The 26,764-nt window shown below is 32.2% G+C and overlaps 1 protein-coding gene across 1 annotated transcript in view; it reads left to right on the plus strand.

Moving 5' to 3' along the window:
• by (blistery) overlaps window positions 1-26,764 on the plus strand; it is a 94,584-nt gene that overhangs the window by 24,034 nt on the left and 43,786 nt on the right. The window contains exons 4-5 of the mRNA XM_068764703.1: window positions 10,789-10,854; window positions 25,012-25,188. Coding sequence (XP_068620804.1) covers window positions 10,789-10,854; window positions 25,012-25,188 — 243 coding nt within the window. The remainder of the gene's footprint in view (window positions 1-10,788; window positions 10,855-25,011; window positions 25,189-26,764) is intronic.

Here is a 26,764-nt window from a genome sequence, read left to right on the forward strand (position 1 = left end):
CGCTTTAAATCTACTCATCTGAAAAAAGTGAGCTATTAAATAAGTTAAATATATATTAAGTATTTATGATAAAAAATATTTTTTTTTACAAATAACGATAATTTTTGTTTTCGAAAATAACAACGATACATGAAATTTAACTAATATGGGATGTTAAAGTAAAAACAAGTAGAGATTTAAAATAATAAAAATTAACAATTTGTATGAAGTATACTTCATTAAACTTAACTTATAAGTGTTGGGAATGTGGCGGCATGCAAAATAAACGTACAAAATCTGAACCCTATTTCAGTCTGCGTGTGTGCGTTTGCGTGTGTGTGTGGTTAGGTCCGATCTTGTGCTAGTCTGGAATGCGTCCGCGCGGGCTTAAACTCAACGTTGAAGGGTAAGAGTTTTCTGTATTAACGTTAAGCACTCGCTGCTTATGTTGATGTATATCAAGCAAATTAATTATAGCTATTTTTATTTGAAAAAAAGAGTTTTTTAAGTTATCAAGTTATATTATTAAAATTTATAAAAAACGTATAGTTGTTTTGCGTAGTACGTGACAGTACGATCAGATGAACATCCCATATATAATCCTTATTAAAAATTTCAAAAATTGTCTGTCAGTTATGTTTTAAGCCCTAACGCTTAGTATGCAAACTCTTTTACGAAATACAATTAGGTGACTCAGTGACTGTTTTATCTTAATTTACAATATTTTTAAAAACTGATGTTTTTCTTACCTGGTATAACAGTTATTTTATTTTTCGAGTTATGTAAGACTTCTGTCTTTTATTATAAGAACTGCTACAACTAAAGATAAGTAATTGTGGAAAAAAAGATCAAGGAAACATAGTAATTGATTGGGAGCTGAATAACTACTGGTTTCTCAATATTTTATTTTTAAATCAAGGTATTCAAAAAAGTTTGCTTGCTTATTATGTTACCTTAACTATGTGTCACCACGGAGATCTACGTTTTAAAATAGTCTTTAAAAATATTAACGAAATCTGTTAAAGGTTAGAGAAATTAAATCAATTTTGTAGTGCATAAAGTTTATTAGAGCCCTCTAATCAAGTAATTGCCTATTCCCTCGCTTGAACAGTCAGGAGCGGGAGGTAAGCTTGGAGCCTGACTGCGCATTCACCTAGATTACGTGGAAGGTCCCGCTTCCCGCAATTTATGCGATGTTTTCGCCAATATGTAATACCTGACCTGATTTCTGTCATAATATTCCATATTATTATCGGTCTTGCGCAAGCAAGTTTTTATTAGATTTTGGATTTGTAAAAACACATACGTGAACATGCTGAGACTTAAGAAAACCATTTGTTTTTAATATTAAAACTTGCGTAACGCATAGAACGTGGTAGACCGTTAGGAACACTTTATAAGAAATTTTACGATAATTTTATAAGTGCCCAAAATGATACGCATCGTCTGCGATTCGCTTAAGTTGTTAACGTTTACATTGAGTTTTATCTTGTGTGTCGATTCTCAACGTAAGTACAGTTTGTTACTAATATCAAAATGTTAATTGATGTACATGTGCAATAAATCAAACCTTAGCTGAAATTTGTAGAAATGGTGAAAGCTAACAACAGAAAAGTAATGAAAAAAATCTTTGTCACGTATTTTTTTATAAATTGTGTTATTCCAAGAAGTTAATTAATTTTTCACTCCATTTGGAGGCTTTTTATATTACTATGAGTACAAATATTTACAGTATCATTTTTTATTTCACTTTTATGTTGTGGAGTAAATACAGACAAATCACTTTTTGTCAAATAGTCAACATATACTAAAATTTGTTACTAAATCTCACTTTTTAAAAAATGTAAATAGTGCCAGATTTTCTAGTTATTTTTTGTAGGGTGCAACCGCTGCTTGTCCTACCAGTCTATTACGGTTTAACGTTGATTTATAGGGAAATATTTGCGATAAAAATATATAATATACCATCATAAAAGATCATGCTTCTTCGTACGTTATATAAAAACTTATTAATCTTTATCCATTACACACTTATATTAACAAGTTTTTGGCTTTCTAAGTAATAAAACTCGTCTTGCATCTTTCCGTGAGTCCGTTATGTTTTCTGTGTAGCCGACGATGTCTTATTTTACGAGTTTGTGAGGCGCAAGTTGGAATCCCTTCGCCTTTATTTATTGTCATTGGTTGATCACGTTTGCATTTCGGTGTAGCATATTTTATATTTTTCTGATTACACACTTTTTATTGAAATATAACTGTTTCCGGGTGCGTTGCCTGTCAGACCGACGTCAGGGTGATTCATTGACGGCGACCGGTCTGGGGAATGCAAATGTTTAGATGTTAGCCGCCATTGCAGCGTTATAACTTTTATTTTCGAGCAAAGCTGTATGAAATCTTTGTAAAATATAACATACTTTTTTAAAATTTTTATGACTACTAATTTAAGAAAGATTTTTAAGAATATTACTGACTAAATAAAACTAATTTTGATATTATTTTATTAAGACTTGTAGCACCTATAGTCACGGGCAAGACTGCTCTGTCCAACATGTAGGATACGTAGAACACAAGTTATGGATATATTGTAGGGCTGGAACAGAGCACTGAATTGGTCGGGAACATAATCAGCCACGATTATATCCGTTAATATAATAATTAGTTTATTTCATATGTTTATAATGTTGTTATTATTACTTATATAAATTTAATTTTTATATCGTAAATAAGAATCTATTGTTTTAAACTATAAATTGATTCTTGAAAACGACTTTAAAATATATTCGCGTATGCTTTTCGTCGGTATCGGACCCAACATAAACATGTTACGTGCGAACTTTGCAAAGCTCCGTTTAAAAGCAACCGCAGAGGGCTACAAATGTTTTGACTTTTAACCGCAAAGTAGGTCACGCTTGTATCTATTCATCATTTTGATAATTTGAAGTTACGAATTTTGGATTTCAGTCACAAGCAAAAGAAAAAAAATATTAAAAAATACTTTCTTTTTTATTTCTAATAATTTTTTAAAATCTGAGAAACAATTTTAAGGTGCATAAAAATTTTTTGTTTATTTAATGTATTATAAGAATTTGGTTTTAATTAACAGCAGGCATTACCAACATTAGGTTTATCTTCTGACCGAAGATTATGGGTTAATCATTAGCTTTTTTTTTGTATCTTAATAATTACACAAATTCTTACAAAGAGAAAAAATGTAAAACTTGTGAGGAAAATAGTAAAAATAGCACTTTCCATACAAAACACAGAATAAATAAAACCACTTGTTCTAGATATCAAACATTTGACGTTAAAGAAACTAAAATAAGGGATGTAATCAAACAAAAAATCGAGTATCGTGTACCATAAACTATAAAAATGAGGGAAATAGAAATCTTATTTAAGTAATCGATGTTTTGTTTATAAAAACATTATATATCTAAATGTTATGAATAAATGATATCCGTTGAAATAGGTATAAAGATTTATTTCATCTTTTTATTTCATATTAAATTTATTTAAAATTAAAGGATGTCTATCGTGATAGCTAGTTCAAAAAAAGGTTATTAAAATTCTTAAAATAAAACGTTATTATTTCGTATCTCAAGTATAAAATTATAACTTTGATTGGTTTGCTCTTATCGAGTGTATGGAAGATTCATTGGGTTTTCTGCGGCGAAGTGAGATGAGCTTCAATTACAAATATTATATTTCAACTGTAACTTATGTTGAAGAGATATTCTGCCTTTTCAAGAGAAGTAGGGTTGGCAAGAAATTAAAAATCTTCCGTTGGTTTGCGTTTTTCTTAAGTAAGTGCTGCAAATAAAAACTTTAACAGAAGTATATTTGCTATTTTACGCGAACGTTATCACATTTTTCATTTTAATAAGCGTTAAGACGATCGTAATAATATATCTTATCCAACAGTACTTTTGCGCCGGATGGGTTTTAATTAACTCTATAATTTCACTAGCTAAAGCGCTGTCAAACCGGAAGTCAGTAATACTTCTTTTTTTCGACTTTGATTATTTTTTTATCAAATGAATACATTGATTAATGTTTAACAATGTACTGGAAATATTTAGTGGTATTAGTATGGATCTTTGCTTTTGTCTTTAAACGCAAACGTTTGTACAATGTTAATTTTCTAGCATATGCACTAAGTTATAAGCATAGCCATATTTGTATAGCAGTTTGAGAAATCGCAGCTGTTTTAGAAATTTTCGAAACCATGATAAATTGAATCGAACGTCGTAAAGACGATAGCCAGAAGAAACAGATTGCGGACATATTTTGCGAGATAAATGCAAAATACGCTGGCAGTATTTATTTATATCCGTCGCTGTGCTTTACGACATTTGCGGTATTACTTGGTTGTCTTTGTCTGCGGCAAGATTTCACTGCGATGTTTATGCAGGGTCGGCGCTGTAAACTGATGTAGAAGAGCTAAAAAGATTCACAATCGGGGCATTTCAAGGGTGTCACATTCAAAGCGGCATTTATATTTAGTGGAAGAGTCGGTATCTAAGCATTGTAGTTTAGTATCATGGCCGTTATTTTGCTTTGTTCTCGAATTTCTATTCGGCCTCTACCTTTCTTATTTTGAAAGAGTAATATGCAAGACGATGTTCACTTAGCATATTTATGATCAATGAAGGTGCCAGAGAAGCTTTGATTGCAATCGAATGCCCCTGGGGAATCATCGAAATATGGTTAAGGTCTTCTAAGGGGTATGATTGTGTACAATCCCTCATCACCCTTTTTATTGCATTGATAAACAAAAATAATTTTATCAACTATTCAAAATTGTTTTAATTTCCGTTACCCGTTGCTCTGAAACAAAATAAACTTTTTCCAGGTATAGTTTGTAGAAGAAAAGTTTACGATTCATTTTTGTAAAGAAAATTTAAATACGAAAATATACCTGAAGTATATTGTACATAGAAGTTAGATTGTAAAGGCAATTCTTGTTTACTTTGCGAGTTCATAATATTTGTTCATTTAGTTGTCGTTTAAAAGCAAGGCGACAACAATGTACTATAGTTAGTGATATTCCATCTTAATTTTTTCTGGTTAAATTATTTTGCCATTAAAACAGTAGATCAGAAACATACAATCCAACTCTTATGCATTTACAACATTCAATATTGTTATGAGCAAACAAGTCTATCATTGAATCTAGAGTACTTTGCAGTCCAAATGTCTGTTTAAAGTACGTGTTAAGGTTAGAACTATAAGAATGTGAATTTAATAATAAGTGAAGCTATATGATAGTGGTAAACAATTCCTTATTCGATAAAATCTATCAATGCACAACCTTAGAGAAACATGAATAAAAGCGTTACATTTACGACAGACAAACATTACATCCAACCAAAAATGTGCCATACAAAAAACGTATTCAGTCAACTTTACCTAAAATATTTATTATGTGTTTTGCAGAATACTGGAAAGACTCATTACATATTAAAATATTTGTCAATTTTATTGAATAGTTTACAAAAGCCAGCTGGCCCTAGGGCAAGAAGTCGTTCACATCAGTCAATATCGACTAGTTCCGAGATTGCTCGAGGCTATCTCTGGAACGTGTGCTAATCGTTCTCTGACCGGCAGATTTTTTACTTGGACCATCACGATTTCGATACTGACTACAAAAACTCGGGTAAACGATTTCTTTCTTGCGACACTTGCGATTTATTTGACATGAAATTATGTTTAAGAAAATGGAATGTGATTTAAAATATTATCAAAAGCAAGTAGCTATAAATCCTCTAACTTAGTTATAAAATAATATTTTAAATATCAATATTTTTTAATTATTAAACACTTTACTTTGTGATTAATTATGTATATTCTTAATTTACGTTAAAGCTTATAAAACAATGAGTATTATTTTAGAGAAACGTTTAAAATGAAATTTACCTATTTGGATAATAACGGATGTGATTACGAAAACTACAATTCTGATATATGTAATGATAGAATTACTCATTTTCTTCGCATCTATGACACGAATATTGTCTCGTTCAGGAGTCGAAAGCGTTTCCAGCTTTTGGAATTCCAAGCCTATAGTGTTTCGTTTGCCTTTACGACGGAATTCTTTGAGATCCTGTAGTAGTGGTATTGATGCGACCCAATTATTCTACAGTTACAGATTGCTACACGTAATACAAAGTATATAAACATAACGGAATTTGACAAATAATGTTTTTTCAATGCTTTTTGAAAATATTACTTTTAGCTTAAAAGTTTAAAAACCGTATTTTTAGCTGTATTATTCTGTGTTACGTCTATCAGCTAAATCATTGCAGCTGTGTACAGACTAATATTGATAATATAAGTAAAACTACGTTCATAAATCATGTCACTGATGGCAGATGAAGCAGCTGAATTTTTAACATTCTACGAATTTAAATGCCAAGTGCGCGAGCGGCTTATCAAAGATTGATTCGAAAGATTTTCGGACGTCTGCCGTTAATAATTCAACGTCTTTATAACTTTGAACATTTCCTAAAAATATTTATAAGTTTACTTTAGATCGTGAAAAATTATCGATATTATTAATAACTCTTTTTTTAACACAAAAATTTAATTAATAACTTTTTCTGCCATTAAGTATTTTTTATCTGAGTATTGAAATACAGTAAATAAATTTATTTAATATATAGTAAATAAATTGATAAATTTGTAGAATGTGTAGAGTTTTTTATTAATAAAAAAATAATTAAAATCGTTGATTTTCAATATCGATTTAGTAAACAAAGAATCAGTTTTATTAACGAGATCCTTAATTTCAAGTTGTCCGCTGTTCGTTATTGATTTATAATTAGGCTATGACTATCAACTTCATTATATTTGTTATTTGTTGTAATAAATATAGTTAAGTTTATATAATTTTATTGCCCGTTCTACTGTATTTACTAATCAATACATGAACGTACGGTGGTCAGCATAGGTTTTTCGTGACCGTTTAACGTCGCGGTGAACGTGGCACGGTGAGCATTTCATTTATAATCGTTGCGGTTCGTGATAAGATCTCTTATTAAAAATTTTATATGCAGCTGTTATTTTTTTATATTACACTCACCGTGCGACTTAATTTTTTTTAAAAACACTTCCTGGCAAAAACAGCAAAGGTTCTGCTCTCATTGATACGGCACGATTCGTCGAAATTCTTTTCTCAATTCGGCGAACTTTAACGGTAACGGTTAGGTCTTCCGAGAACAATGTTTCAAAACAAATGTATGAATAGGTACATGGCTGTTCGTGGTACTTTACTACTTTTTGTCGCCTATGTATACATAATAAGTTACTTAATTTATTTGATATAAAAGGGATATAATTGTATTGAAAATTGCGGTTCGTGAATCATAGTGTGTAATTACTGGTGATGTCTGAATTTCAATGAATTATCAAGTACGATCTATTAATAAAATAATATGAAATGAATTTTTTGGCATCAGATTATTGATTTAAAAAGTTACGTTGTCTATTGTTAAATATAATTGTACTAACTACTTATACTTACAATAAACTACAATTACTTATACTACGATTGTCGCAATATTTAGTGCTACGAATTAACAATTGAAATTGTTGTAATAAGTGTATTTTTGATATTGGTCCGCTCGTTTTACAATTTCTACCAAATATTCTAAACAATCTACACTTTCCCGTTCATTATAATCTTATGCTAGATAAGTGTGGTACCAGGTCAGTATGAACTGGTAAATTATATGTGTCAAGAGATAATTATTGTTATAGTGACAGGAAGCTTGACAGATTATTAAAAATTACATGTTCAATAACTTAGATAATATTCATTAGATACCTACGTATATGTATAATGATTCTAATGGATGATAATGTTATAACAAGCCAGAGACTCGTTATAGTATTGCAGATAAACGTAAGTAATGTAAGTATTTTATTGGTTCATAAGCAATTGAAGAAATTTATGAAACAAAACAAACCTTGTTAATATTTATTTTTAGAATTTATTACTTCATTTCTGAATGCTACATTCTATGTATTAAATAGTCATGTTTTACCGTGTTCAACAAGTGCATGAATCGTTTTTTTTTAAATATTTTCTTTTTCGTGCAATAAGAAAAGAAAGAAAAAAGAGCAATTTTAAAGAGTCATAACTTTGTCGGGATAAAGTTGGCGAGTTTCTAACTCGCGATGACGTAAGTTATTTTCGTTGGTATTGTTTTTTTACGTTTATACACTAATGCGGACATAAGTTAGTTTTAGAAGGAGGTTAAACAACAAACGTTTGTTCTGTAAGATATAATAACTTATTGCATGTTTATTTTTTTTGGAAAATTCGTAAGTCCGGTTCCTAACTTAAGTATTTGAAGCCATCTTAGATCTTCTGAGCTGAGCTTCTGAGCTCTCTTTGAGAGAGGTCTTGCATTCCAATAGTGGACACTAACGTTGCCTTAGCCCAGTTATATCACTAGCAACGGCGTCAAATTGATCGTTGTTATAATTCAATTTGAAATAGAGTTGGAATCCAAATGGTATAAGTTGGGCCTCTTTATCATTAGTAAAATAAATATTGTAATGAATAAATATTGACTACAAAGTTTGTTTCTTTTGATTCTAACTTAGTTGTAATTGGTGGCCCTGAACATTACATCCATCAAAGTCTCACCTTTCTTGGGTGTAATAGATGCTGCGTAGCCTTTGTTCTTTTCTATTGTTTATTCAGCATTCGCCCGATTTAATAAATGATGCTCGTAACGGGTCAATGCTACTTTCTTTCGTCAGGTTAACATAAAGTTAGTGGAATAATAAAAGATGAAATTTATTGGAATTGAATTTTTTATTACATTTGTTAAACCTCAGAAGTATCATGTTCCTTTATACAATTCATATACTTGTTCTAAAACCTTTTATTTGTAGGTGTGACGGATTTATTCCTCTATTTAACATGTATGAAAGACTACGTAAAGACATTGGTTAAAGAATAAATTCGTTCGTCGAATTTAATTTTGTTGCTGAAATTTGTATCTGTACACGTTAGTTAGCTGACACTAAGTTTCAAGAATATAATAAAAATTAAGGCATCGTTGTACTCTGTAAAACCATTGCAGGGCATTGTGTCCGTTACTCTTTATTACACTTTTCCAAAGCGTTTTCAAACGCAGCCACCACGTTTTCAGCATCTTGAAAGTTGTATGGTGCCAGGTTGGGTCAGTAAGGATAGTGTCCAAACAATTCTACACCTGCCATTGTCCAATATTTCGTTGTCCGTTGGGCGGAGTGTGCTGGCGCGGTTGTCCTAATGGAGGATGACTCTATTACACGGACGTTCTTGTACTTTTCAAAACAACAGATAAACAGATACAAGTGTTCACTAATGTCTCTGCTGTTTTCTGATTTATGTTCTAGAATAATTTTGCATTATAAACCCTCGAATCAAAGAACGAGTCGACCATCTTTTTACCTATGCCTCCACGTTTCTAAAGGAAACACCCTATGTGTAGATTGTTTCCTGGTTGCAAAATCATAACAATAAAGCCAAGTTCTATCATCTGTGATAATGTTAAATACAGCATTCGACGCACCACTCTCAAAATTCTAAACAATTTCTATGCAGTAAATAATGCGGCGGCGTTTTGGAGTTTCGGTCAAAATATGTTAAGAAGCTAGACAAAGCTTCTTTATGACTAAACGTTTAAGCAAAATGTTTTACATTTGATTCATATTTATGAGGATACTAGTTTTGGTATTTGTTCTAATTTGATGGAAGGTATCTCTCTTATTAGACCCTATCATATGTCGCACACCTTTAAGTCTTGTTACAGTAGTCGCTGTTGAAATACATCTCTCGCACGTATGATCGCTGAGATTAGCATTATGACTTTTTAACTAGTAAAACCAAGTTTTAATTGCGGCACGAGATGGAGCTTCCTCACTAAAAGCTAACTGATGTCTCTTATTACTTTATTGCTGACTGAGACCTCGACATAACCAACATGACATGTCATAGGACTAAATTTTTCGTATGTTAAATCCGTACTGACATTAAAAAGTAATTGTTATGTAGCCGTCAATTTGTGATAGATACAGGTATAATGTACTTGAAAAGAGAAATAGTTCTAATTTCGAATTAAAAATATTTTTTACTGTAACTTCAATCGTCCAGAATTTTAAAAATAACTCGAAATACACTGTACTTTACTGTCAATACATCTAAACAGAACATTGAGGACACTCAAATAGGCTTTCGGTCTGTGTGCTGCCATTTAAATCATAACGTCAAATGGCGTTTGGTTGTAAAAGTTAATATAAGACGTTCGGTAAAAGCGAAAATATAAGACGGATTCGGGACCTGTATGTGTGTTGTACATAATTGGTAATTTTCGATCATATAAACTCGATTTAATTTTACCAAATTAAATTTGTAGTAAATTTAGTCGTGGCTTAAAAATATTGCAATTAATGTAACGCTACGTTTTTATATATATCTTTTATTATTATAATAGTTTTTATTGCTTAGTTTAGTAATTTGAAACCTTGAAAAATTTCAAGCGTCGTACAAAATATATAAATATAGAAATGATGTATTAAAACAATATCATAAAACAACAACAACCTTTACAAGAGTTGTAATAAAAATTTGATTACAAACAGAGCGCTTGTTATAAAGACTCTGAAGGTTATGTGGAGCGTACATAAATGGTACAATTTTATTAGATACCCAGGAGACCGTAGATCGTAATAATAAAATGCTGCATTCAGTTATTCCGCCTCCGTCGGGAGATATTGACCCACTTAACGGAGCACGAGGAATGTTTGTTTCAGGTGTCAGCTGCTATTGAGCTGTCAGAAATTCCCAATACCGAGCCAGTAGCACAGTTATGTAATACTGTAAGTATACTGTACGGCGTAAAAACGTACCAACCAAGGATTAATTTATTATGTATAAAGGCCTTCTTGAACTTTAGCAGACTTTTTCGCGTACGTTTCAAATAGTTGTTTTGTACATTACATATGGCCTGAAAACTTAAGCCACGTGTTATGTGGAGCCATCGTGAATTCAAGGAAACTATGATGACAATTAAAAAAAACATATATAATATATTATACCTTTACAAAACCCTGTCTATAACATTTGTGACCTAAGCTGTTGTTATACATTCGTTTGTAACATTGACTAAATAATTAAATTCATCTTATAGTCGATAGCAAGACGAGTATTAATGAAACACAGTCAAAATTTCTTAGACGACTTTAGTTGTCGAATTTCTTTTGTCTTACTTCAAAGAAAAGGTTGCCTGGTTTTGTGTATATAAAAACGCCTAATTTTTATTGTCAGTATTTGTTACTATCAGTCAAAGATGTGGCACTAAATACAAAAATGAGATTATGATAAAGAATTGTTCGCACCTTCACGTATTTTAAAATTTTGCGTTATTATTTAGATTCTAACTACATTATTTATTTAAGCATGCGGCAAAACAACATTACAATAGAGGAAACCAACAAATTTTCACACTAAAGGAGGATTTCAGGAGTGATCGTAAAAATTAATCGAAACGTGTTTATTACTTGTGTGTTACGTAATAATACAAAAGATATTCTAGCTTACGGCTGCTTTCACATCTGATTTATTTTAATTAACTGTTCGCGAACCGTGATATTGTTGGATAAATTGAAACGTCTTGTTAGTGACATAAATAATTAGCCGTTCATATAGAATTTCCACTTAAAACTCAACGAAAATCGGATAATATTATGACAAGAATAAAAAGATTTCACGACAAAAAAACTAGAATCACGTCATGTAATTTATCTCATCTCTCTGGTGACGTAATTTATAAAATACCACCATACAGTTATTACTCAACTAATGATTTCAAATTTAATTAAATGGAAGGATTAAAAATAAAGCGTGGAAGAAGTTTACAGAAAAAATATTTACCTATGTTATAAATTGTAGCTACCATGTTAAATTTTAATAAGATTAAAATATTTTATATATGAATAAATTTTATACTACATAAAGATTCGAAGTAGTAATATAGATTATAAAACATAACGTAAAACAACGTCTTTAGTTTTACTTGGGTTTCTAATTAGTTTGAAACTGCTTGACTATTTATTTAATTTATTAACTATTTGCTTAGCTTTTGATAAGGTTCATCATCGATTCAGCCGTAGGACGTACACAGCAGGACATAGCTCTCCTCCTTAGATTTTCAATAAAACTTTTGAAGCCACTTCGGCCGTCATTGGCAAGTTCACAGTTGCTCACCGAGCCATGGAGAGCGCCATACTTGCGATTTTCTTACGGTCGATTCAGGAATGTGGAGTTGTGGAGATCCGATAACGAACGAATATAGTCATCATAGCCCAGCGGTTTGGCAAGTTCAAAATCAGTCGGGTGGCCGCCGGGGTCTTGAGATTCTGGAGTGGAGACTGTGGACCGGAAAGTTCAACGAAGCTCGTCCACCCAAAAGATGGGACAGAAAATGGATAAGACTACAAAACAGTAAATAAAGTGTATTAAAGTATACAGAGAGAGGTTTTTATTTTTCTTAACAAACATAGTTACTTACATCTCTGCTAAAAAGTAGCTTTGGGCAATGCTTGGTTTATAATACATTTCACTGTGAGAAAAATAATGATTATGTTATGCGTTTCCGGTGACATGTGCAAAATTTCATTTTAAAGATATTCGATAATATGACTAAATTTTATGCGTACTTCTGCTTATAAATATATATTTTAAGCATGATGATATTTCTGACATAAATTTGGTTTAGGTGATTTAAAATTATGACATTATTTACCATTAGGGTTGTGATTGTGGAGACCAGCATAAAATGGAACAAGGGGCGACACATTAGAGCAGCGCAAATTGAAAGCAGTTGTGCTGCAACTCGTGTTGGTGGATCTATTTAGAACCCGGGCACATGTTAGTTATATAGACGAGAAATTAGTTTTGAAGCTTAATGTTGGCATAACAGTGTTAAAGTTTTGCAGGTCATGTATATTTAAGGTATCTGTGGGCGGTATTGAAGATTTAAAAGCTATGTATAAGATAAACATGTAAATATGATATATTTACAAAAATACGTAAAAGTAGTTTGGAGTGTATTGTTTATAATAAAGTTCTAGCCAAATCATTGTAAAGTAAATTACTATCGACCGCAATCGCCATGGTATTCATTTTCGTTATTACTATTCGTAATAATGAAGTATGAACAAACGGAAATAGTTTTTATTGCAACACAAGATGACATCGTGGCCAGTGTAACCCCATGATAACCCGTATTATATTTTTTGTATTTCACGATTAATTAATTTGTAAGGAAATTATTTGATGGATCGAAACATCGTAGTGATGAAAAGTTTTCAATAAGCAATGCTTAAAATTACCTTTTGAAAACACGTTACATATTTACATGGTAATATGTAAATATGGTCAGCACCCGCTTTATGTAGGCGGCGTCTAAACGATCATAATTCCTAATCCTGCCAAGTATAACTTGCTCTGGGGAAACTAAATACCGAACGAGGATACTAGGACGTGCTAACTGCACTACAAACGCCGCCGGCTCGAAGCCAACGAAACACGGCGCTGCATACCAAATCCTATCCCGTTTCCTGTTTTTTACGTAAACATTTAACGAAGATTAAAATTACTTCTTCATCTAACGCGGCAATGGATTGACGATGCTTTTAGATAACAATTTTATATTAAAGTAACAGCGTCAAATGAAACTCATAATTACAATCATTTTGAAATATATAAAATAATTTTTCATAACTATCTTTTATTGTATTTCATAACAAATGTTTAATGTATTATGTTAATAAGTTATTGTAATAATAAATAACATTACATATTTTTTCTTAAATTATCTTATTATCAAATCCAAAATCAACCATCGTTTGAGGAATACGGCACTGAAATGTGTGCTGCTATACAAAATAACTTTATTTGTCATATACTATAGAAAAGATCAAGTTCAAAGGTCAAAATTGTTAGGGTGCTAAAAACGGAATTCATAAAGTATATTTTTCACCCTTGGGTTTAAAACGTTTATTTTAATTAAAAATCATTAGCGCCTTTGACTTCACCCCTTATTGAAACAAATTGTTGACCAGCATTTCCAGACTCTCCATCAATTATACTTTATTGCCTACATTTGCGAAGGTCTTGCAAATGTCAAGATACGTTTATACGAGCAAGAGTTGTGTTTGCTTTTATACCTAACACGTTTTCAAAGAATTGTTCTTTTAAATATTTTTACATAGAATCTTTAGCAAAAAAAAACTAAGTAAATATTGTAATACATTGACTAAATATCTAGCAGGTAAACGCAAATTGAAAACTTTTCTTATAGTTTTGATTTGAACCTTGACTTTATTGTAGCGTTATTTATATCGTTTCTGCTTTTGCTTTTATCGAGTATAATTTTTGTAATGTATAAATATTCCGACATGTACATTGTAGAACGTTTTATTGACGTTTTGTTTTAATAAAACACGTTAGCGAGGCTGTGATCACGTATGCACACAATAAACAAACTTATGCGATGGATACGGAGGTCTCACTACATCGGTGTTCATAGTGCGTTTCGTATAATTGACGCGTGTCAAACGCGGGACAGCTCTAGGCGTCCAAATTTAGAGTAATGTTTATGGCAACTACGGATGCTGCATCGCTTCGGCTGCTAATGCCCCACTAGTATACGTAATTGCTGCTCGTGACGAAGGAAATATAAATTATAATTATCGTTTTATTATCTGCTTAAGTACAAAAGTCGGTTGCTACGTGCGATGTCAAAATGCATCTAAATAATATCTCACAATTCCCCATTATGACTTTGGACGATAACTTATTTGAACTCTTTATCAATAGAGCTACATCACCGCGCTAACGATTCAGTATGTCATCGTGCGGAATGTTTTAAAAGACATAACATTGCGGTGAAGTGTGTCCTTTGTTAAAGGGATTTGATGGAAGTTACGGTTTGATTGATGTGCGATTACCGCAGGGGTGAGGGCAAAGCGAAGTCCCACGGTGTCACGGTGCGAAGGTGAGGCGAGGCCCGTGGCGCGAGCGCGGCGCGCCGAACGACGATCTAGTGGGCAGTGCGCGGCGGGCGTGCGATCCGACCGCACACCGTCCGTGAACGCGTCTCGCTCAACCACGCACCCATGTGCCTCCGCGACAGTACCTAACCTAGCTCCGCATCTCCATCGAACTACCACTCGATACCAAAACGCGAATTAGCGCATTTTTACCAAAAAATCGCGATTAATAGCACCAAAGTGTTCGTTCACTATTTCCTTTCATTCATCAAAGGAGATTTGTTGATATATAAGAGACCCGTATCTCGTATCATCGTTTATTCAGTTCGAGTCGTGAGCAATAAATAATGAAAAACGTCCTTGTGTAAGCGAGAGTAGATATTTGCACAGCGTCGCTTGGAGCTGCGCAACTAAGATGAAGCTGTTCAGGAGGAGACTGTCGTTCAGCGGAGACAAACAGAAACGAGTTTCCTCTGTGGACGATCCTTTTGAGCAAGAGGTACTACTCGTTATTTAAGTAATGTAGTTAATTTTATTTACCACCATTCAAAAATTAATGTCAATTTTGTTATTTGTTTTAATGTGCACAAGTTTGCGTCGAATCTGCAGCTCACACTAATCGTGCAAAATAAATTGGAAGGCAAGGTTATCTTATCAGTGGAAGAGGCCGCGCTGCGCTCCGCGCGTTGTTAACGACATGCAAATTAACTTCTGGAAGGATTAATTAAAAACATAAAGGATGTTTATTAACGCTTTGTTATTGTTTGAGGGGAAAATCTGGTTGGGTCAAATATTTAAATTAGCTATTATCATATACTTGTAAAACGCCTATTGAAATATAACGAAATATTAAACTGATATTTCATAAATTTTATTGATCACGGTTTAAATGACTTGTAAAACTTCATCTAACGCAAGCTATTATGGCTAGAGGTACGGAAATTTCGCAAAAAAAAATCACCAATTTCGCATTTACATTTTTCAAAATTTAAAAATTTCGCATAAATTTCGCATTTATATTTGTGAAATTATAAAATTTGTGTAAATTAGGTATTTATTAAACAAAAATACTTGTTTAGTAATTTTATTACTAAATATGAAAGTAAAGTTTAACAAAATACAAAATTTTAAAGTACAAGTCTTAACACTGTAGAAGATAACATTGTAGAAATTTCAACATTTGACTCCTTAAGCATCGCTCTTCGGTCCGCTACGACAACATTGTATATGCTGAAGAAGCGTTCAGCGTCCACGCTGTTGGTTGGACTCCAAATACTCTGTAATGCTGCTTCAGCAAAGGACGGGAAGTTGCATTTGACAGCCAACAATATGCCCCTTACATTGGGGTTTTCATTTATATTAATAGATCGAAGAATTAACCTATGAAAGTGCGCATACCCAACAATTAGCTCATTTTGAGGAAATCCTTGGGAAAAAAGGAATTTTCGAAAAGCTTTCCAGCAATACGTTTATATTTAATGTGGTTCAACTTGCAGCCACAGATGGAGAAAACAATTAACCAATGTGAAAGAAAGCCTCGTTCGTCTTATTTAATTTCATGTGAAGGGAAAGCTTACTGAAACTTTTTCGCTTGCTGATTTCAACATAGTTTTCATTGTCTCATCAATTCCTTCATAGTCTTTAAGACACAGTGACGTCTTTTCATCAAAATAACCTTGACGTTGCCGTTCAAGCGATGATTTTAAATCCTCTAATTTGTTGCATAACAAGTGTGCAATTGGATAATTTGTCCCTTCTAACTCATCAAACAAATTCATTATTTTGGGGCATAACTCAGAGATAAAAGTTATTTGAGTATTTAGTTTTCGCTTAAAAGTTATATCAACGTAACATTTTTTCAAAAATAGATCACGAGAATTTGGATTCTCCATTTCATCAAAAAAGTCAAGTATGTAATTCAAATAATCATTAAGATATAAAACTGCAATTTGCAACTGCAATTGACGCGAGTCGCGACTCGGGCGATACGATAATAATTTAATAAATATTTAATAAATAATTTAATAATCAATGCGAACACTACCATACATTTCGCATTTATTCGCATTTATGTGTAATTTTCGCATTTATTCGCATCTATTTCGTAAATACGAAATTTCCGTACCCCTAATTATGGCTTCTGTTTTGGCGCCAAATTGTAAAACGCAAGGATTTTTGTATTCCGATTTGAAGACACACACACACACACACACATATATATATATATATATATTTTTTTTCGTTTTTTTTTTAGTTATCAGTCGTGTACAATAACGTGTAAAAAAAATAAAAAATAAATAGGTTACTTGTTTCTGTTGATCTAGGTGCTGCTGCTCTGAATGGCTTTTGCAGTTTCATCAGAATTAGTTTGTGGAACTAAAGGGTCCACGAACATAACAAAATTTACTGTCCCGATCGTATTCCGAAATTGAATAATGACAATCCCATGAAGGTAGAGAAGATTGTATATGTGTGAGTGTAGAGTAAAGTGATTGTGTTAGTTAGGTAGTAAAATTGTGTACTATATTATACGATAATCCGTAATAGAGATTTTTTTTGTTTAGTTTTGTTTTGCTAAGCATTCACGGAGGTTTAGGTTTAGTTTATTTCCTTCGCAAAGGATGGTGTTTTTTAACTCATTGGTGTATTGATATGTTATTACATAAGCCACATCAGTGAAGATTATTTATTGCAGGCTTACTCATTCAATACATGTGTACATCGTACTTAAATTGATTGTAAGCACTTATAATCTTGATTTTTATCAAAATTTCTTCAATAAACTGATATCTTTATTACGTAAGTTATACTAGGTTATCAAAGGACATGCGCGCCCTTATTGATATGTAATTGTTATTAATTTATTACGTAATTTACAAATTATTTCCCTGAGGAGTTTTGTCGCTCATTTGTGGAAACAACACACGGCTACTACAAAATAATCTATAAAAAACCTTTTTTGAATTAGTTAAAACACATTTTTGAATGAAAAAAAAATAATTTTAGTTGGGAATTGCTTTTTTTTACCTGTATTATGTTTTAATTTGTTAACACATTGAATTGGCTTCTGAAATTTTCTAGACACAAATGATCTCATTAAGTTTATTTTGTTTTGTAAGTTTGTTACGATAAAGATGTGTATGTAATGTTGTAAGTGCGAAAGGTCATAAGATGGACTTAGTAACGCACGACGTTTGCATTTTCTTAGACCATCGCTATTTGGTTTACTACTGCTAAAAATGTCACCGGTACATTGTTTATTACCGATTTGAAAATGATTTTTAAAAAAGATACAAATATGTAGAGTTAAACAGAAGTTCATGGCTAGTGTGATCGTTAAAAACATGTTTGGTTTTACACGTTGGGTTTATTTATTTTGGTTATTTACATATAACATTCCAAAGTAATTGCAATTTGAAATATGTCCTTCATCGCATTTTGTTTTCGTAAATAAATATAACACATTATTGTATTAAATCTGTAGTTGCTAAACAATTCAAGCGAAATGTGTTTTTGTTCCAGCGTGTTGTGTATTGGGATATGACCTCACTAAGCACCAATAAGATTTCCGCATCGCTGCCTTTTTATTATTACTTTTGTTGTCGGTTTAATACACATTTTTGTTGTTTCAAAAACTTCTTTAATTCGCGCAATAGCAAGGAGTTATATATTGTTATTTATAACAACATATTTTAACAACTTATGTCTCAAAATAAAAAATCTACGATATACTACAGTAACGTAGTTATATGATAGTCTTCGATTTGCAAATATAGGCTCCAGATTCTGCTAACGTAACAATTTCACTATATCAGCCATCAGTGTTAAAACAAAACATTAGTTAATCTACGCTTAATTTTTATAAATAGTTTAAAGTTGAATTAATAATCGTCTTTATTTTTAATTTAATTTTAGTAATGGATTTTTAAATATATATGAAAAAAAGTTTACAGTCCTCTTGTAAGATATACAACAATAGTGCCGTAGACAACCGCAGCACCTAGAGATTCAAACTTGACCTCGTCTAGTCTATTACAACGTAAAGAATAGTAAGAGTGAAGGACAATAGAACAGCAGCTTGTTGTGATATTTATAATGTGATTGATATAACTTTTGTTATAAATTGAAGATATGATATTTATTTTATGCACATAGAGTTGCGAACTAATAAGCTTTCCCTTACAGAGTACGGCTATGATTTAAACGGTGAGCATTTTTTTTATGCATTTTAAAGTACAAAATCCTTTAAAGACGGAATACAATATTTCAACATAACAACACTAATCAAACTACTCTCAAAAAGTGATACGCATCTCGTCTCTTTCAGAGAGGCCGAAGTACAATTTAAAGGTTGAAAAAGGCGGTTTAGTTATAAATCGCAACTTTCAGTATGTTTATTGTTGTCTTTCGTAAATACATGTTTGTTGAGACACTATTAAGTCTATGCTTTTTAACTTAAAAATATTTTTACATGTATTAGATATGAATAAATTGAAGCCTATGGTACAGGCCTATGTCCAGCTGTGGACGCCTTACGGCTGAGGAAAAAGTGCTGCAGTGGATGTCCTACGACTGAAATGATGATGAAATTGTAAATAAATAATATTTGTAAATAACAAAACATGTTATTCAACCTTTAGGAAGTCATTTATTTCTACATTGTTGGTTATTGTCGGTTTATAAGCGGCATTATTTTCACATTAAATAAGGTGTGAAAGTCCATTAAAGCGACCATTTGAATGTGTAATGACGACCGACTAGAGTCTTATACCGGAGGAGCTTAGAACGCTAGGCATCGTGACAATTGCGTCGCTAATACGCATTGCCCTCTATCCTTGGCCCTTATTGATTTTGACGTTTCGCGATGTTTCCGCCATCTACAACAATAACAACTAAATAATGTTATCAACTATCGTGATATTATAGTACTAACATATTGTTACTAATTTAAATAATTGGAATTTTTTATTTTACAAACCTAAGTCTCTTAACTACACAAGTATTCCACTACGCCCAAAGCAAGGTCATTTTTAAATAAACATCGGAACGTCTGTTTAGCTCATGCTTTTCAAAGTTGTTAGAATATTTTTAATGTTTCTAGGTATATATTTCCATAAGCGTACGCAAAATTATTGTTAATAATTAAACAAATAATGCATGTTTGTTTGAACTAAAATTAAATTTTGAAGTAAAGTAGTTTAAGAAATCAGGTTAATTTGGTTTTAAATCCATCATATTGTTTTCGATAACCTTTACAATAACAAAGCCTGCCATTTCTGTAGTGTAGCAGTTCAAACGGCTTACTTTTCGTAATTTACACAGTAACTGGTATGTAATTAGAATTCTTGCTCTCACCAAGACTTACGATTTCTCCGCAACGGAAACCAAGCAAACATTCAGTGCATTCCAAAGCTCATATTCAAGTAAATGTAACATTTTTCTTATTCTTCTATCGAAAATTGACAATTGTATCAGTGGCTTGTATTGGTGTACTTTATAATTGTTTCAACTATCTTAATGCGTTCCTAGATTACACTTCTATATACATAATATTAATAATCAAATTTTATTTGTTAAACAAAATTACTAATTACTTAACTAGGTCAATATAAATGTTGTCTTTATTTTAATTTTTTAACGATGAACAACTGTAATGTTTGATTTTGTGCGTTATTCTCCGTACTATGTCTGGTAATTTTTCTATATATTTTCTTAAAACAAATCTCAGATACTTCAATATCACATAAAGCGGTTCTTATAGTTCTCGTAGTAATGAATAAATAATATAGAAAAAACAATGTAGCGTAACATAATTGGAGATAAATGCGTCTTTCGCTTACTACAGGGAACACGGCTTCATTAAATTTGAGGTGCTAATTGATAAAGACGTAATCCTTTAATGCTACGTTAACTTTGTGACAGGTTTTTAATTTTATCAGGACTTCCGCAATTCCTGCGACAATATCATGTACTCTATACAATAAAAACTTGTAACCGCTGGAAAATTGAAAGTCGGTCAGGTCATCATTCTTAAGCAGCAGGCTCACGTCGTCAATGCATGTCGAAAGTAGTAACGAAATGTTGAGCGCAGGCGCCCACGCACACGCTGATCGACAACGCTATCACGTCCGTTTACGATGCAACGCCACGTGGGATGTTTATTATCTCATCTACCTGGTGGTTAATCTTCTGTACTATATCATGTACTGAACCAGACGTTTTGTAATAAACTTTACCCAAATATCTTTTGAAGCCGCTGCTACGTTATACTCGCTTTGGGTTTAACCAAACTTTTTTTTTTGTTACACAATTGTTTTGTCTTTGGCTAAACTTAGCTTATTTGGTAGATTTTAAAATTAAATATATCCAGTTTATCCAGTATTATTATATTAATAGGAAACATAATAATACTTGTGTTTTCTCATTTTTGTTTCAATCGGTGTTTAATATCTTCGTGGTATTAAAATTCAGTGAGTTATAATGAGACCCGAATTGAAGTAATTAAACGTAACAATAAACTCTTCATCATGCGGGACTCTGTTGGTAACTGGCCTCAATCTTGACTCTTCCAAGACTGTATTGAACTTAATGGAAATAATTTGAATGAGCTTAAGATATTTTATTTATTTATCTAACATACATTACACTAACAAATAGTTTAAATAACAGAAAAAAGAAACTTTTTTGTAACAATATTTAAAGTTAGAATAAGCAAAATTTGAAATCTGCCATAAAAATGTTGTCGCCTATGAATAGATAAATAAGCTTTTTTCCAAACCTTTGCGGAGACTACTTAATCTAAATGGTTTATTTTCGCAATATGCTTTTGCTTTTTCCCATTCGTGACCGTAAAGTGTTAAAGAATATATGTAATAATGCTGTATGAGAAATATGCGACTTCAATCGACCTTTTTACCGCCAAGTTCATGTCGAATATGTAATTTCGTTAAGATAACGGTAGTAATTTGTTAAATCTAAAATATATAGAATTAGCATTTTAAAAAGCCACGACAAGAACTTTAATGTTATAAAGCGTAATTTATTTGAAGCATTTGAGCTTAAACAACAATTTATTAACAGTCTCAGATAAAAGAGATTTAGAGAATGTCATTGTCCTTCGTATAAGATTTTTTTCTAACAATAGTAGAGTATTCTATAGATTTGTAATATTCGCTAGAAGATTCGAGAAAAACAACCAAATAAGATTTGTTGGTCAATGGAAATGCTTTTGTTTGTGAAGGTATAGAGTTGTAGTTGATAGTTTTATTAAAGATCATACAAATGTTTATTTTAAGACCTTATTGTATTTAATTTGTAAAAATACACTGTAAACCGTTATTGCTAGCCATGAGATAAATTGATACGATTCGTAATTTTTTCGTCGCTTCCTTATGACTGAGTGTCGCGGGCAAGTTCGTTAGTTTCTGCTACCATCTTTTTTCAGGGCTCTGTATTTTGTGAAAGTTTTAAGGTGCTGTGCATGATGGTGTTATGTGCTTTTGAAAAAGCGACAGTCAAACGAGTAGATGCTAGTCTTCTGGCCCTTATACCCTCCTCATTGCCGACAACTATTAGCTTGTCCAAATTATCATCTGTCATCATTATCATCAGCTCCTCCGTGCAATGTCATAGACAGACATAGCAGAAATAATAGAGTATTCTATGCAAGCAGATTTTTGATAGTCTGCTCTTTAAGGATTGACTATATATATTATAAACATCGGACGCGAACACCACATATCGAATGCGTCTATCCTTTGACTGAAGCGTCCGGTATGTAACTACTTATTTATTTTCAATGTCTACTGTCGCAGTGACTTTTAATATTAAACAGCATAACTACTTAATGTTAAATAAACTAACCTACATACGGCAATAGTATTAAAGCTCCCGAGTTATGCTGGGAAATATCGTGTACGTAGAAAATTTTAAACACGCGTCAATAATTTTTTAATACAGCAATATGTGTTTCATTAAAATAAGTTGAACTATTGCTCTACCACTACCGTGAGTTGTGGCCATAATTACTGCGTGATGTTTCAACGTCTCTGTTAACAAAAAAGTACCCTAGAGATTTAACCCAGGCTAATGTATGACACATTTTATTTTTGGATTTTTTTTCTATTTTAAATTTCGTGCTATATAATAAGTAAATAAGTCAGTTTAATAATAAAATCAACGATTATGGTTTAGTGATTGCACGTACTTATAATAAGTATTACGTGTGCAACGCATTTATGTTTTGCAGGACTTTTGAAACAACTGTGCAGTAGGTACTCCAAACTTTAATATTAATATGTTTAATTTAAGATTAATATATCGACTTGTAACCTGTCTCATTCCCATAGCAAATAATGTAATATAGTTAAAACGATCAATAGATCCAATGTTTGTCGTTAATAGAACTTCCAATTTAATGCATATACGATGACAGATATATTTAGTTCCAGTCTAGACCTTCATCAAAGAATAGAGATTCTTAGACAAGCTTTTTAAATATGATAATTAACCCTTTCTAAAACTATATTAGATCTAAATTGAGTAAAAATAATTGCGATATTACGAAGCATTTCAAAGTGGATACTCGTAGCATGATATCGTTGTAAATACGATATGAATAAAATAATTTAAATCACCCGAAGAACGTATCTACCTTCTGACACGAGCCAACTGGGTCACCTAAAAAATAGATATTTGGATATAACGTTATGTGCGACTTAAGTTTTGCGCACACAGCAAGTATACTCATGGGTCTAACCAGCAACTATGTCATTAGGTTAACAAAGCAACAAGCCTTACACAGTTTCAGATTACCTAGACTCATAGCCAATTTCCTGTACTGTTTGTTTTACAAAGAAGTCCAACGGAGGTTCGAACGTGACGAGAACACAAAACAACTTTGATTGGTCTACGACATACAGTCATTAAAGTCATAAAGCCGGCGATGTGGTCTAAATGAGCAAATGGTTACATTGCGTGTACGAATCCGTTCAGCCAAATTCTAAAGTTTTTCGAGTAACACAAATTTAACAGATTCAAGTTATGTCTTAATGTTTTTTTTAAGTAACCATCTTGACAATCTATACATTGTTGCATCCTGTGTTCGTTGCGACATTTTCGAACTTAGCGATATCTTCTTCGGCATCTTGAAACCACATTTCATTAAGTTTTTGTTTTATTTTTGATGATTGATAAATGTGTCAAGGTGCAAGATTGGAGCTGTAAGAAGAGTGACCAAACAATTCTACACCTGCCTTAGTGAAATACTCGATAGCGTTGACGAGTTGTTCTGATGAAAGAAGTATCAGTTGTGTGAACGTTGTTTTTGAACTTTTCTGAAACAACAGACAAACTAATGTTAGTATACTCAGCAGTACTCAGCTGGTACTGTTTTCTTGTTTACTAGAACTATTGTTGCATAATAGCTTATCCGACCAAAGAACGAAGCGATCATTTTCTTTGCCACAAAACTGTGTCGTTTATTATTGTGAAATTAAAGTATCTAATTATACCTAACTTTACTACCCAATTATATACTTAATTTTTTAAAAATATGGTGATTTACAAATATAGTAAAACGAATGTGTTTTAATAAATGTAAAAAACAGTATTATATCTAAAAACATTTTGTTGATTATATTTCTACACTTCAGAAGTCCTAATCGACGTCTAAAATATTTAAAAGGATTTTAAAATATTATTGACAGGTATAACAATAGGTTATATTGATTCGAGTCTCAAATGTTACTGAGAAGTAGTTGTGCCGCTAATCAGGTATTTTGATTGTCAAAGAGGGATCGCACTTCAGTTATATTACTTATTTTATTATTATTAATTTCATATTGCACGTGTATTTATGTCATAATACCTAGGCAATGTGCCCGTTGTTGGAACGTAGGCCACTGGTCTAGGGCTTATTTGTATATCAATAAATATTCCTGAAGCCTTCGCAAGAAATCTTAAGGAACATTTTTTTTTCAGGATAAAGCACGCTTTTCGGATACCAGTTGGCAAATACATAGAACATGGACTCGCAACGGAGACACGCTCCCGCTGTCGCCTCCGCCAAATCGAGTGCCTACCACCTCAGAACCGCCCGCGAACACTGCGGCCGTAACTTTACGTAATGACGAGAATGGCATCTATGACACCATCGCAGTAAGTATTATACAGTGATCAGCATTACTTCAACTCCGTCACATATAAATTATTTTACATTATTTAAACGATCTTTTATATAATGACGTCTAAGACTAAACTACAATTCTAAACGGCCTTTGGTTTGCCTTGGAAGTGAGTTTGATAAATGTCTTAAAAGGTCAAATAAATGTAGTGACAACACTTTTGTAAATCTCGTTGGCAAATAAAATTTAATCAAAGTAGCACTTAATATGTAAACACTAATATTTCTCGCGTGTATAACTGTTTGACAGTTAGTAGAGGATCAAAGTTCAAATTCATTTGGGAACGAACATATTGAATGCGAGTATTCGTTAGTTGGTAGCACACTTTCTATTTACACAATTTATTTTTACTTATTTTTAATAACTATGTAACTGGTAAACATTACATATCTAATATTTTACATTTAACGAAACGGTAATATTTTTTCCAACAGCGAAATCTCATTTCACATTTTTTGCAACTTTGAACTTGTAAAGAAATATGATGTTTTAGATTTTTGTTTTGATCATTTCTTTAAAATGGCTAATGTTAAAAAATTCCTTATACGAGTCGGTACATGTCCTTTGGTTCAATAATTAACGCACCAAGCGTGAACAAATATTGACTGTTTTTTTTGACAAAGCCAAATTTATAAAAGTTCCATAAAACTTTCATAATTTAAATTATTTTTATTCGAATAGGCTGTTATTAGTATTTTAGAATCGTCAATAAACATGAAATGTCAGCATTGTCAGCCCTACAAGATGCTACCCACAGCTTGGAAGGCAGTTCTGTTGAGAACAGCCGGCGAGGAATTCAACAGTACTCATACATAATAAACTGTTTATTATGTATTATATACTGTTTTCATTATAAGTTTTTGTCATTCGACGTAGAAAATCATTAAATATTTTGCAATGTAAATGTTTGTCAAAAAAATAACGAATGTTTTGAGAAAGCTAAACACACGTTCTGTATAATCGTGTTCAACGTATATATTTACCTTCATTATGTTACTGTCATTAACCGGCCGCAATGACGGGCACGATAATAACGCGAGTGTGGTCCGGGAAATTAAATTCAATAAAAGAGCGGGCGCGACGGGGCCGGCACGAAACGTGCAGCAACCGAGACGTTCGCTTGGCTCCGAATAATTCTCGGTGTGACGTAAATACAGGTTGTATTCTTTGATACATGCACTTATAGACTTGCATCAAAATGTCGTTAATCATTTTCTGTCGCTTCGAAGTATCGCCTCATGATTCTGTGTGTATACCACATGTTTTCTTACCTTGTGTTATATTAGCCGAAATTGATTTTGTTTTTATATGGTAATTAGTATTGGTTTTATAAAGCAGTGTTAGTTACAAAACACATATTGTACTAAGCGCTTTTTTAAATCGCACTAACGTATGGAATTTACGCTAAGTAAATTATAATTAAATGGTAATCAAACAAATCTATCCAAAGTGAATATTACAAGAGTGATTACGACAGACCTGGGAGTATGCAGCCAGCGGCGCAATCATTTGTTGGCCAGTTATTGCCTCCGCCTACGCACCGCGAACAA

The sequence above is a fragment of the Battus philenor genome, unplaced genomic scaffold (assembly GCF_028537555.1).
Source record: "Battus philenor isolate CCGP_79_NKW_IND1 unplaced genomic scaffold, ilBatPhil1.0.hap1 SCAF_2, whole genome shotgun sequence".
NCBI classification, from domain to species: domain Eukaryota; kingdom Metazoa; phylum Arthropoda; class Insecta; order Lepidoptera; family Papilionidae; genus Battus; species Battus philenor.